This window comes from Syngnathus scovelli, chromosome 8 (genome assembly GCF_024217435.2).
Source record: "Syngnathus scovelli strain Florida chromosome 8, RoL_Ssco_1.2, whole genome shotgun sequence".
NCBI lineage: Eukaryota > Metazoa > Chordata > Actinopteri > Syngnathiformes > Syngnathidae > Syngnathus > Syngnathus scovelli.
The window spans coordinates 3,586,413-3,601,733 of NC_090854.1; the positions used below are offsets into that span (position 1 = coordinate 3,586,413).

A 15,321-nucleotide genomic window follows, 5' to 3' on the forward strand; every position below is an offset into this window, starting at 1 on the left:
AGAGGAAAAGAGAGAAATCTGTTTGCAAGCAGAAACTGACCCACACTAGTGCATGTTAGTGTTGAGCCCTCATGAGAAATTCGGAAAAAAAAAAACAACAGAACATGCTTTCAGGAATTGGAAGAAGCAAAATTGTGAATTTAAGACATTCTAATGCTACATTTAATAGGAATAATTGATTGGTTGTGTTATAAGATTATACAAACTTCTATATGCGAGCTAAATCGCAATTGAGTTCTTTGAATTTAAAAACAAAGAAAAATTCTGAATAATTTGCCAGCAGTTTTTTGTGTTGAGTTTTTTTTGGATTGGTGGATTGTTCTATCAGGAACATTGAGTTGAAAATGGTATATGAATGTTGTGTGGGGGGGGCTTGGATGAATTGGCACCAATGTGATAGACAGACTGCGTGTGAGATGCAAATGAGCATTGATGAATGATTACCTGAATGAAAGGAAAATACAGGTTGAATGGTTGAAGTTGTTGGTGACTGCTATGGAAGGTTGGTGGAGCGACTTTAAAGAAAGACTGATTTTGAGTAAGTTAAATGCTGAGAAAAAAAAGGTTGTTTTTGGATTGATAATTAACTAGAAAAAAAACTGGAGAACCTGTAACACATGCAGGAGATGTGTGAACTGGGAAATTGAGAAGCGTTTTGGAAAAAACTTCAAATTAAATGATGATATAATCATATGTCGTAAAGAACACGTTCTCCCAAAAGGTTTGTCAAGGTGTGAGGCATGGGCGTTGCCAAGCCTTAGAAGGAGGGAGGGAGTAGGACAGATAGTGAACGATAGTAAAAATACAACACTTTACGACATATGGATTCTCTAATACATGTGGCGTCATACCATTAAGTAAAAATTTTCTGAAGCTTTTCAAAGTTTTGCTGTAAACAATTGGAAGATTATTGACTAAAGAAGCTATGAGGAAGTGGTGTATGTGTTTGGAAGGGCACGCGCTTATGCGCTTCCCTGGCTAATCAACATTTGTTTGACTGATCAAAGGAACCATTTGCTACAGGTTTTAACATCCATTCCCCCAGCCCAAATCCGACCAAGACTAGAGAGTCTCCTTTAAAACAGGAGGCAATAAATGGGATAACCCCTGTCATAAATGGTCTTTGGTTCGGAAGAATCATTAGGAAGAGCTGAAACTCTTCCTGCAAACACTCCTATCTGCCCATTTCAAAAAGGGCAATAAGATTGACTACAAGAGTTACAAAAGGCAGATGAAGAACAGTCCTTGGCAGATTACATGATCAGAACGCTTAGACTGACAAAGGTGTCAAATGCAAATTTACTGCCGCCTGATCTTTCCTCCTCACAGGTTGACAACCCCATCAGGCCAGGAGACTGGGTCTACATCAAAGTCATCAAAAGGAACAAACTGGGCCAGCCATGGTTGGAGGGACCATTCCAAGCCTTGCTGTCTGCATCAACCGGCCCAATTGGATTCACCTCAGCCACTGCAAGTTGCAGAGAGTGCTGGACCCCTAATTCGGAGTGGTGGGGAACGCTGACTACAAAGGGGCCTCATCGTTTAGGGTGGGGCGTCTCAATGTTGGTGAAGAATCCATCGATCCTCACTCCGCTAGGCGAGGGGATGTCCCGGTGTCTCTGCCATCCTAGTAGCAACGGGGCTCCATATGCCAGATGGATCCTCTGCTGCGTTGTGGTTGGAGCGTGCTATGGTCTATGGACTCATCTGAACAGACCAAGTGACAATGTTGACCGTGGAAAACGATGGTCACACGATGAGAACTTTGAGGACTGGTCATGGGACCCCAAAAACCCATACGAAACCAACACTTGGTACCGGTACGTCAAGTTCACTGTGAGATCACACACACAGGAGGGTTGCTATGTGTGTTCCAAACTTCCTCCTTCCTCTACACAAGTTCACTTGGAGGCCAGAGCAATGAATGTCACGGAAGCAAAATGTATGGCATCCATGGGAGGAGTTGGACATCAGCACCGTGCTGTCACAGTCAGTGATGCCGACCCTCCCCGCCCTGGACTTGCGGAAGGTACCCGTGATCAGCTTTTCTGGACAAATCTCAATGTGACTGTTAAAGGACGAACATTGCAGCAGGTGGCCTACACAGACCGGCCACCTGGAGTGAACTATACGTGTTACATACAAGGAAATGAGACCCACAAATGTATTGACAGTGACTGCTCTCCAGGAGGAAACTGGATGGGAGCTTTGAACATCACCGCTGAGTGTCAGGATAAGAGAGCCATTTCAGGTGGTGAGGGCTCTCCGACCAACATGGCTGCACCATCAAACGGAACATACTTCATACAGAATGGCTGGTGGCTTTGTGGTCACAAGGTTTATCCGATGCTGCCCGCCAACTGGACAGGAGTGTGTGCACCAGTGTGGGTGACAGACCACACCTACAGAATACAACATCATCAGCTAACGAAAGCACACAACTCTTCTGGATGTCGACACAGGGCAATTGCAACCTTTGACCCCCACGACCCAGTCTGGGGTGCGAATGTTCCAGACGAAGTATGGTCCGCTGGAGACAAAGTTGTTCATGCGCTTTTTCCTTGGATCGGAGTTGGAAAACAATCTCTCTTCATCGAGACACTGAACTATCGTTTTCAATCCTTTGTGAATCTCTCACTGCAAGTCAACAATGGACAAAATAGAGAGATTCAGGCTATCAGGCTGATGGTCTTGCAAAACAGGATGGTTCTGGACTTGATGACTGCAGCACAAGGTGGTGTGTGCCACATCATTGGAACTTCCTGTTGCACATACATTCCAGGAGATAACGACACGCACATCAAAGATGCCATGAACTCATTGAAGAATTTACAGCAGGCCATGGCGGAGGATAAAATCCCACATCAATGGGATTTGTTTTCATGGCTATTCTCTGGCGCTTGGTGGCAGTTGCTGTTGAAACTTGTGACTCCTGTGCTTGCTGTGCTGGTATTGTTGTGCTTATTTACGGCCTGTGTTATCCCATGTTTGAAGTCTGCTGTGACAAGGGTTGTATCTTCTACCATGGCACAAGTGCATATACAACTTCTAGGACATGACGGATCTGATGACTATAATGTGCTGTGAAAAGTGGGTTGCATAGATTTTACGGAAACTTGATGATTTGACCATCGAAAATGCCTTGCAAGTGATGGGTACAATGATGTATTGTTTCTGTGTTTTTCTTTTTCTTACTTTTTTTATTGATAACATTCTCGTCGCCTAAGGCAGAGGGACCGTGTGAGGCTTTTCCTACAATTATCTGGCCGCAGGTTTTTCACTCATACAATAACTTTGGACTGGAGTATTGAGGAACAAAAAACTCATCTTCACTAGAAATGATTGCTGTCATTGTGTTTTCTTAATTGTGTTTGATTGATCGGGGTTGACATAATCATATGATAAACAGGAGGGATATGTTAGGGTTGATAGATTAGTTTGATCCTATGATTATGTTGGAATGTAACCTGTAATAATTAACCTCGCTTGTCCTGTCTTAACAAAAGTAGTAGAACAAAGTGCAAAGATCTTTTGAACTGATTGACGAGCTGCAGGGGAAGCAATCAAAGTTGTTTTGTTTACACAACATCGTGAAAGACCCCCTGCTGTGCTTTGATCAGCAGGCCAGGGGCTTCGGCCCCATCCTGTCTACTCTCACCCCCACTCTCAACCCCCACTCTCAACCCCCACTCTGTTTCTCTCAATAAAATGCTCCTGCAGGAGGCCTGAGTCAGACTTCATTCGATCATCGCTGTCCACCCAGCGACGAATGGACTCTCCACCTGCAGGTGCTTAAAAGGACTTACTTGTCTCCTGTTTGGTTCTTGCAAAATAAGTTGGAGTGTGCACAACTCTAACACTGACACTATGCGTGCCTGGTTTTGTTGGATCTAACTACAGTGGGCCACAGTATTCTGCCAACTTGTGTGCACAACTCTAACACATATGATGCCACTTTTAAGTTAAAGGCAGTCGATTTGGCTCTTAACTAAGAAATTAGAGCCGCTCATGCACTGTAGAGGTTTCTTCCGGTCACTAGGGGGCACTGATCAACATCTGATGACATCTTGTTGCGTCACCCTTTTCTTTATTTCCCGGTCACGTCCACTCGTGTTGCTCACTATTTTAATGTGACTTAGCACTTTGAAAATGAATAAAATTAGCATGAACAGACCCTCATCATGGAAAATGCTAGAAGAAATGCATAAAAGCGACAACTAAAGAGAGACTGAGAAAGTGTGTGGCGAAGTATATCTGACGCTATTCCAATCCGAGACTGACGAGGAAGACTTCGATGGTTTCAGTGCACAGGAGGTAGATGAAGACGGCTCTTTTACTGGCTCTTTTTTTTTTTTACTTTTACCTGTTAGTGCTGTGCTACCGTATTGCTGCTGTGTTACTGCCGCGTCTCAGTGCCCTTTACCGGTATGTTTTTTTATCCAGCCCTATTAGTGCTCTGTTACTTCCGTGTTGCTGCTGTGTTACTGCCGCGTCACAGGCATTGTTTGGAAAGAAAAGTGAAGGTATGCTACAAAAACTTTGAAAACGCTTTCTGTGTACCGTCTTTCTTTGTAAATAACTCGCGGGCACATGCGGCTTTTAGTACGGTGCGGCTTATGTATGAAAAAAAGGTTCTCCCCTAATTTTTGCTCGTGCGACTTATCAAGTGCGGCTTATAGTCCAAAAATTACGGTACATACATTTTTCTGTGTATCAATAAATGTATATTAAACCAAATAAGTGCATATGTTATCATCATAACATTAAATAATAGTTTCAAACATGTAAATACTAAATCAATAGTATAAATGACATACAGAAAATAATGTATACCTATAAATATGATACGTTTGTGTGTGTGTGCGTGCGTGCGTGCGTGTGTGTGTGTAACATGTAGATGTAGCTAAAGTACACATACTGTAAGTATGATTTTAGAACTCTTTTATTATTATAACAACTTTTTTATAACAAGGTACACATGTACATACTGTAAATATGTTTTTAGAACTATTTTACTATTATAATTTTTTTATAACAAGGTAGAACTATTTTATTATTTCAACAACTTTTTTATAACAAGGTACATGTGTACATACTGTAAATATGTTTTTAGAATTCTTACTATTATAATTTTTATAACAAGGTAGAACTATTTTATTATTACAACTTTTTTATAACAAGGTACACATGTACATACTGTAAATGTGGTTTTAGAACTCTTTTATTATTATATTTTATTATAACAAGGCATGATACTGTAAATATGTTTTTAGAACTCTTATTAAAACAACTTTTATAACAAGGTACAAATGTACGTACTGTAATTGTGTGAGCACTCCCTGCCTTCTGCTGGCATGTGGGCAACTTTCGTGCCATAATTCCTCAATTGAGAATTTTTATTTTAGATGTTTGAATTTTTTATTTTTTTGTGGAAAAAACTGTACTTAATCTACGATAAATGAACCGCAACGTAGCGAGGGATTACTGTATTGTCGATGTTAGGCCATCACTGCAGTTTTAAGACTACCTTTACATACTACGGAGACGTCACTCTGGCCAATATCGACAAACAACCAAACGAAGCGTGGGCAGCTGGAATAATTACAGTTCCAAGCCACCCAGCCATCCTGGCAGGCGATTTCAATAGCTAACACACTTCGTGGCGATACTGTACAAACAACACTGAGGGTGAAGACCTGCACACATGGGCAAACGATAGTAACCTCTACCTTTTGTACAGTCTAAGGCAGTGGTCCCCAACCTTTTTTGCACCACGGACCGGTTACGCGTCAGAAATATTTTTGCCGACCGGCCTTTACATAAATAAATAATATATTTATATAAATAAATAATATATTTATAATAAATGTATAAATACGGGGGCGGCTCGGTGGCGCACTGGGTAGCACGTCCGCCTCACAGTTAGGAGGGTGCGGGTTCGATTCCACCTCCGGCCCTCCCTGTGTGGAGTTTGCATGTTCTCCCCGGGCCCGCGTGGGTTTTCTCCGGGCACTCCGGTTTCCTCCCACATTCCAAAAACATGCTTGGTAGGCCGATTGAAGACTCCAAATTGTCCCTAGGTGTGAGTGTGAGTGCGATTGGTTGTCTGTCTCTGTGTGCCCTGCGATTGGCTGGCAACCAGTTCAGGGTGTCCCCCGCCTACTGCCCGATGACGGCTGGGATAAGCTCCAGCACGCCCGCGACCCCCGTGGGGACTAAGCGGTTCAGAAAATGGATGGATGGATGGTATAAATATGATGAAATAAAATGATACGACTGGCATAAAAACAAATATAAACCACATAAAAATAAAACTCACCATTACATTGAATTATTGGGAGCACCGAGCTTGTTTCTCAGAAACGAGCCGGTCCCATCTAGGCGTAATCGGAGACAATGACACCCGAAGTGGTTAAGGTTTGTCTTTTAATGCAGGATGCTTGGTGTCCATGTGCCAAAGCTGTTTTGAAGGCTTCATTGCCTAGTTAGCTAGCCTGAGGCCAGAGTCACCTGTGGCGATAAATCCATATTTTAAGTAGGACTCCAGAAATGTTCTTTTAAATGCAGCTTTCCTTTTCTTAGAAGTGGTAGTCTCTTTTTCTTCAGTCTCCTCATTGGGCTTTGCTCCCTTTCCGAAGAAGCTTTCCAAACTTCTCTATTTCTTGCTCATTTTTGCTTGCATCACAGGCTCGACTGGGGTGACATGTCGTGACGGAGACGAGCGTCTTGTGTCAAGAGACACAGCAACAGATGTAATTGGGAGAGAATTGCCAATTTTTTTATATTTTTCCAAATAAATTCTTAGTCATTTTTGCTAGCTTTGCGGGCTCGACTGGGAAAACATGTCACGTGACCGGGATGAGCGTCTTGACCAGGATGAATTGATCATCGGTAAAAAAAAAAAAATATATATATATTTTTTTTTTTTTCCTGTTTGGCTTTGCGGCCCGGTACCGGTCTGCGGACCAGGGGTTGGGGACCCCTGGTCTAAGGGACAGAGGCACCTTTTTCTCAGCACGATAGCAAAGAGAATACACACCTGACCTGGTATTTGTTGCCAAATCCAATACATACAACCCTCTCCCAGCAAACTGTGAAGTACTACCGCACTTTCCCCACAGCCAACACAGGCCTGTCAAGATCACAAAAATCCATATCGCTCACACCCTCCAGAAACCTTGCTGGAATTTGAGACCCGCAAAATGGGATGGTTTCACAGCATACATAGAAAATACCCGCCAAACAGGAAAATATGTTAAGGTTCAACAGGCTAATCTCGGAGTCTGCGAGAACGTTAATACCACGAGGCTTCCACCCCCGATATACAGTATCTCGCAAAAGTGAGTACACCACTCTCATTTCTGCAATGTTTTAATTATATCTTGTCATGGGGCAACACTGAAGAAATGACACTTTGATACAATCTTAAGTAGTCACTGTCGAGCTTAGATAGCAAAGTAATTTATTGTTACTTCAAAGTAACTCAAAATACAACAATGAATGTGTAAAATGCTGGCAACAAAAGTGAGTAAGCCCCAACTGAAAATCTCAAAATTAAGCCAAAATTGGGACCATTTAGGCATTTGTTTCTCCCTGTGTAATGCGACTACAGTCAAACCTCGGTTTTCGACCACAATCCGTTCCAGAAGGCGGTTTGAGAACTGAATCGGTCAAATTCTGAATCTATTTTTCCAATTACAAATAATGGAAAAAAAAATCCATTCCAAGACAAAAAAAAAAAAAAAAAAAACGCCTTTTTTAAGCATTTTTTCATTTGTGCATTTTTGTCCAATTGTGCAACTGCAGTGCGCACAACCGCCGACCGCGCAACAGCACCACGCTGGTCGCATTATTGTGACAGAGCCGTCGCTGAAATTTTGAAATTATTTTTAAAGTCCTAATGTACTTTCCAAAATTTAAGTGGACCTCAGTGCACAGGGAGCTTAATTTTGTCCGATCGCGCAACTGCAGCACGCCGGGTGCTCACTGTCGCATTGCTTTAAGAGCGTCTTTGTGTTTTAGGATGGCTTTACTGCTCCCACTTGCTTTCTTTGGAGGCATGATTAGAGGTTAATACAATCCTCAAAGTAACGAAAATACAATAACGAACGGAGTCAGTCGGCATCCGGGCCGCGCGGTCGGGTTTTCTGCAGATACCAATGATCATCATGCAGGACGGTAAGGTAAACTCTACTCACAACCATGACACACACCGAAAGAAGTCAAGCATCTACACTTGAAGACAATAGTAACATAACTCAGAGGATTAGTGAACACGACAAACTGGAACTCCAATCATTTCAATATACTGACCACAGTTCACTGGATATGGAACATGATATGGACCCGGATAACAACTTCTTCAACTCAATCAACAATAACTGCAGTTACTATACTGATGAAGAATTTAATAGAATCAATAAAGATAGCAAACTGTCCATTATACATATTAACAGTAGGAGTCTGTATGCCAACTTCACAAACATTAAGGATTATCTGCATCAGTTTACTTGCCCATTGAACATTATTGCAATAACGAAATTATGGATCAACACAGTAAAAGGGGCAGACTTTGAGCTGGAGGGATATGAATTTATACACACAGATCGACAAAACAAAGGTGGAGGAGGAGTTGTGGTCTATGTGGAAAAGACATTAAACGTCAGGGTGATAAAGGACATGTCAATGGTTGTTAACAACATATTGGAATGCATAACAATTGAAATACTTAAAGAAAAAGAAAAATGTAATCATTAGCTGCATATATCGGACACCAGGTTCTAGTATTGAACTGTTCACAGAATGGATGGTATTTTCAAAAATCAGTTACAAAACAATTTTCATCTATGGAGACTTCAACATTGATTTACTCAATCCAAACAACCACAAACTGACTGAAGAGTTTGTTAAGACAATATATAGCATGAACTTGTATCCAAAAATCACTAGACCAACCAGAATAACTTCTCACTGCGCCACTCTTGTTGATAATATATTCACAAATGACATTATAAACAGCACAATATGTAGGTTATTAGTCAGTGACATCAGTGACCATTTGGCAGTTTTTATGGTTTTTGATGACAACTATAAAATTACTCAACCGGCCAAAAAACAGGAATACAGAAGAATTAAAAAAGAAGAAACAATAAACACATTTAAAAATGGGTTAATGTCACAAAACTGGGATACTATATACAATAAAAAATAACATTAACTGTGCATATGAGGAATTCTTAAAACATTTCAAAAGGTTATATGACAAGAACTGTAAAAGTAATAGGAAACTAAATTATGTAGATCATCCCTGGATCACAAAGGGCTTACAAAATGCCAGTAAAAAGAAAAATACACTTTACAGAGCATTTATGAGACAGAGAACTAAAGAGTCAGTGAATACAAACAATATAAGAACAAACTGACTTATATTAAAATAGCTGCTAGGAAAGAATACTATAATAAAATATTAAATGATAATAAAAATAACACCAAAGAAATATGGAATATAATGAATACTGTAATAAAAATGACTCTAAAAAAATAAATTATCCTAAATATTTTAGTATCAATAACACTGAGAAGCATGATATGCAAGAAGTGGCTAACAACTTTAATAAATTCTTTGTAAGTGTGGGACCTGATCTGGCCAAACAAATCCCAGATCCAGTAACATCTGAGGAGCAGTGTAATAGTTTAATAGACAGGAATCTGAGTTCAATGTTCCTTACTGCAGCGGATGAGAAAGAAATTATAAAGGTGGTTTCCCAATGCACACACAAGACCTCTAAAGACTGAGAAGCGAATCGGTCGAATTCCGAATCTATTTTTCCCATTGCAAATAATAGACATTTTTTTTAGTCCGTTCCACGACAAAAAAAAAAAAAAATGCATTTTTTTTAAAGCATTTTTTCATTTGCGCATTTTTGTCCGATCGCGCATCTGCAGCGCACCGAACGCGCAACCGTAGCGCGTCGCCGACCACGCAACTGCACCACGCTGGACGCATTATTGTGACAGAGCCGTCGCTGAAAATTTGAAATTAATTTTAAAGCCCTGATGTACTTACCAGAATTTAAGTGTACCTAAGTGCGCAGGGAGTTTAATTTTGTCCGATCGCGCAACTGCAGCGCACAACCGAACGCGCAACCGTAGCGCGTCGCCGAGCGCGCAACTGCACCGCGCTAGTCGCATTATTGTGATATAGCCGTCGCTGAAATTTAGAAAATATTTTTAAAAGTCCTGATGTACTTTCCAAAATTTAAGTGGACCTCAGTGCGCAGGGAGCTTAATTTGGTCCAGGCGCTCACTGTTGCATTGCTTTAAGAGCGCCTTTGTGTTTTAGGATGTCTTTACTGCTCCCACTTGCTTACTTTGGAGGCATGATTAAGGGTGAATACAATCCTCAAAGTAACGAAAATACAATAAATACGGAGTCAGTCGGCATCCGGGCAGCGCGGTCAGGTTTTCTCGGGTCCTCCCGGCTCATCCCGGAAGGTTCAACCTGCGAATTTTGTTCAACAAAACGAAACGAAGCAAAAAAAATCTCAAAATTTTTGTTCAAATTCCGATTTGTTCGAGAACCGGGACAATCGGAAACCTAGGTTTGACTGTAAAATAAATACATGCCGCTCACTGACAAGTGCCGCTATTTGAGCTAATTTTAGAACAGTCCTGCGGGCAACTCATGTGCTCCTCATGGGCGACCTGGTGCCCGCGGGCACCGTGTTGGTGACCCCTGCTCTACAGTGCAGAGCGCACGGAACATGCACACACATAGCACAGAGCAGGCGATAAAAAGTGCAGTGGGACACCATGGAAAAATATTGAACAGGGTTGAAAAGAATGGCCGAGAGAGACGGAGATAAGAGAATTGAGAGCTATACGAAAGCATCACAGAAAATTATTGAGAAGCACTGATTTAAGGTAAGATGCCAGGTGGCCCAGGTTGTTAGGGTTTTCCAGGTTATCTTTATCATAGGATTATGTTGGAATGTAGACTATAATGATTAACCAATCTTGTCTTGCTCTCACAATGCAGTAAAATGAAGTGGTTGCTTCCTCTGCTTGAGTGACCAGCTGCAGAGGAAGCAATCAAAGTTGTTCTGTTTCCCACAACATCGTAAAACACCCCCTGCTCTGGTCTTACCAGAGGCCAGGGGTTCACCAAACCTGTCAACTCTCAACCCCCACTCTGTTTCTCTTAATAAATATCCTCTTGCAGGAAGGAGAGTTCAGAGCTCTATTCGAACATCGCTGCACGCACAGCGACGAATGGACTCTCCACCTGCAGGTGTCCAAAAGGACTTACTTGTCTCCCGTGTGGTTCTTGCAAAATAAGTTGGAGTGAGCAAATCTCTAACACAGGTCAAGATGGTGGGACCTCTGGAACCAAAAACCATAATTTCTGTTTTCCTGTCAATGAAATTCAGAAAATTCAATGAAAATTCCTCTAAGCAGGACAAGATTTGTCATAAGGAGAATGCTCCTTTGTGCTCAGTGGGATATAGATCTAACAGTTCTGCACATAGCTTTGGAAGGAAATGCCATGCTTACATAGCAAATGCAAAAAAATAGCAAGGCCCCTTGTGGAACTTCATACGACAGAGGGTCAGAACGGGACTCAAAGTGACCAAGGCTAATCCAGAATGTCCTGCCAACCATATAGGATCCAAACCACCCGAGAGAGCAACCAGTAATTCCAAACTGGTGCTGCAAACAAGTTGGCAGAATACTGTGGCCCACTGTAGTTAGAGCCAACAAAACCAGGCACGCATAGTGTCAGTGTTAGAGTTGTGCACACTCCAACTTATTTTGCAAAAACCAAACAGGAGAGAAGTAAGTCCTTTTAAGCACCTGCAGGTGGAGAGTCCATTCGTCGCTGTGTGTACAGCGATGATCGAATGAAGTCTGACTCAGGCCTCTCGCAGGAGCATTTTTATTGAGAGAAACAGAGCGGGGGTGAGAGTGGGGGTCAGAGTAGACAGGATGGGGCCGAAGCCCCTGGCCTGCTGATCAAAGCACAGCAGGGGGTCTTTCATGATGTTGTGTGAACAAAACAACTTTGACTGCTTCCTCTGCAGCTAGTCAATCAGTCCAAAAGATCTTAGCACTTTGTTCTACTACTTTTGTTAAGACAGGACAAGCGAGTTTAATTATTACAGGTTACATTCCAACATAAGCATAGGATCAAACTAATCTATCAACCCTAACATATCCCTCCTGTTTATCATATGATTATGTCAACCCCGATCAATCAAACAAAATTAAGAAAACACAATGACAGCAATCATTTCTAGTGAAGATGAGTTTTTTGTTCCTCAATACTCCAGTCCAAAGTTATTGTATGAGTGAAAAACCTGTTTCAGTTTCATTTGTGCAGCATATAATTAAAAACTCGTAAAACGGATGACTGTGCATTATTTTGAAACCTTATTGGAACACCTCCATGACATTATATTTATCCAAGTATGATTTAAACGGTGTGTACCACTTTTTCCAGAATATTAGAAATAAATCTCGGAGATGGGATTAAAATTAGACAGCACACTTTGATCAAGGCCAGATTTGTTAAACGGTGTGTTTAAAATGTTAGGGGACTACAGCAGAAAAAAACTGCTGTTTATAATGGGCAAAACCCAGCTACACAACTGGTGAACCATAATCCGTAAATCATAATCTGCTTCAAAGGATTTTAAAACACAGCGGACCAAGGATCATGGATAAAAGGGTCACGTGTGGCGTTTGACTTAAGTGCCCTAGCTGTTGCAACCTTGTCACAGAAAAACTGCAGAAATGTATTGCTCATTTCAGGGCTTTCCAGTGCAAATAGGCTGTTGGATTTTAATTGCGGAATCAATAGCTTTAAAGAGAACATGTGCAATATGCCCATTTTTCTGAATAAGGTTTGACAGATACATGTTTCGTCTTTGCCTAATTTTGATTTGCTTTTTAGAGTCTGTTAAAATTCATATTCTTCTTGTTTATGTTTTGAAATACATACGCATCACTCTCTACAAGTTGACAACCAATTCAGTGAAAAAAAGTTTTTAATTGAATTCAAATCAAATCAAAAACCCTGGGTCACACGGCAAGATTTGAACGTAGTGTATAGCCACATGGCAAACTCAATATATCACATCACACACAAACTGATTTCATTCATGAATATTTCCATATCCTGCAAAACCTCCCAAGACATGATGTAAATAAACATGGCTGAGACAGCGCGAGCACCAACTTTCTGTTGCACCATGAGTGATTTGATTTTGTATTACCCACCGTGATTCTGTGCCACCTTGTCACCTCACTTTCTGACTGGCTGCCCATCACTGTCAACTTGCATGCTTATTTGTCCTTGGGCAAACCACATACGATGAAAAGTCAAGCCAAAACAGTCCAACGTGTTGAAGATCTCCGATTTGACATTGGAGCAGCCAAAACATTCTCCCGACCGATTGAGAACGGTCTGAGCACACCACACATGAAAGGAATATCTGATCGGATTATCTTTGGAGCCATTACGAGAATCAGAGCTGTCCTACGTTTGTCGAGGCCAATTATCCTGCCGTGTGAACCGGGTGCACAAAAGTGCGCAAAATAACCCCATACCATTGAAAACAAGGTGCTTGGTGAGTTTCACAAGTGCAACATCATAATCCAGTCCTTTGGGGTGATAACGAGCATGATGTATGATTTGCGCCACTGCAAGAGACAGGGCTCCATGGACTGGTTGCTCTATCTCTCCCACATGGACTACCCACAAGGAAGGGTCTGCAAATCTGGTAACAGATAATAGGAAAGGTAATAAGATCTGCTATATCATGCATCTTTGAGAAGAATTGACAGAATGCTTCAATATGAGCATGTCTGTTAATTAGCACACATAAAATTTAACTCACGACAATAATGTGACAGGACTCATGTCAGGACATGATCATTCATGTATTGAGATACCATTACTTTTACTATAAAATGACAGCATACTCTATTGTTGAAGTTTTACGTTGAGGGAAAAGGTAATTAAATTTGTTCAAATTAGCTGCCGTGCCTCCTCGGCTTTTCCGGCCAGCTCTGCTACCTGTGTTGGACGCACGACAATAATGTTACAGGACTCATGTCAGGACATGATCATTCATGTCTTGAGATACCATTACTTTTACTTAAAATGACAGCATACTCTATTGTTGAAGTTCTATGTTGAGGGAAAAGGTGAATACATTTGTTCAAAATTGCTGCGGTGCCTCATCGTTCTGCTACCTGTGTTGGACGCCAATATTTTCCGGTCAGATTTTGTGTGTGCGCGTGCGTGCATGTTATGTGTGTGTGTGTGTGTGTGTGTGTGTGTGTGTGTGTGTGTGTGTGTGTGTGTGTGTGTGAGCATGTGCGTGTGTGTGTGTGTGTGTGTGTGCGAGTGTGTGTGTGTGTGTGTGTGTGTGAGAGATTGATTTACCCAAACACACAGTGTGCTGCTGTGACAATCCAACGTGATGTTATGATAGAACCTCCACAGATGTGTTCACTGCTGAAATGAAGGCTAACCTGCCAGGGAAACTGGCCTGGCTGGGAGATGTTTCCTCCAACGATACGAGTTAAGTGCTTAGGTCTGGAGCCACACTCTGTGGACAGAATTGTGCACATCAGCAATATTGTTCTGTCTGTGAGCCATGTGATTCGGTGTGTCTTTCGTGCCTGAGCCATGAAATTATGATAGACTAATACAAATATGGTTCAAATGGATTTTCATATACTGTGTATTAAGGTTTATAATCAGGAGTCACAAACTTCACTAAGACAACGTATATTTTATAATGCCCATTTGGCCAAAACATATTATCAATGAGCATTGCTTATGACTAGAGATCGTCTGAGTTTCAAGTTCAAGTTCAAGTTCAAGTTTACTTTATTGTCAAAAATCCTATGTAACAGGGTTACCACAGAAGTTTGAAATTGCGTTTGACCAGTCTCCAATGTGCAGTTTAACTAAAAACATTTAAATAAGACATTGACATAAATCTCTTTCTTTCTCATGCACACATACACACAACACACACAACACACACACACACAGCTAACTTACTCATACTGAATTTACAATTTCTTTCTCTGACATATTCATTCACAACATAAACATAGACAATGCACACTTACACATTGCAGTCATTCAAACACTAACATGCTGATAAACATGCGCAGTACTATACAATAAAATACTCTCTCTCACATTCACACACACGCACACACACACACACGGTGTGTAATAAGAGTATTGACAATACAGACCCACACACACACACATACATACACAGCAGCAGAAGTACAATC

At 41.3% G+C, this 15,321-nt stretch overlaps 1 protein-coding gene across 6 annotated transcripts in view; it reads right to left on the reverse strand.

The window, feature by feature from the left end:
- tmprss3a (transmembrane serine protease 3a) overlaps window positions 1-15,321 on the reverse strand; it is an 84,278-nt gene that overhangs the window by 23,131 nt on the left and 45,826 nt on the right. For 3 of the 6 annotated variants that reach the window (XM_068651551.1, XM_068651549.1, XM_068651550.1), the window contains 2 exons: window positions 14,450-14,615; window positions 13,609-13,778 (listed from right to left, as the gene is read on the reverse strand). The exons of 1 other annotated variant lie outside the window; for it this stretch is intronic. In XM_068651551.1, coding sequence (XP_068507652.1) covers window positions 13,609-13,778; window positions 14,450-14,615 — 336 coding nt within the window. The remainder of the gene's footprint in view (window positions 1-13,608; window positions 13,779-14,449; window positions 14,616-15,321) is intronic. 2 more of the 6 variants (XM_068651553.1, XM_068651554.1) reach the window with 1 other exon arrangement.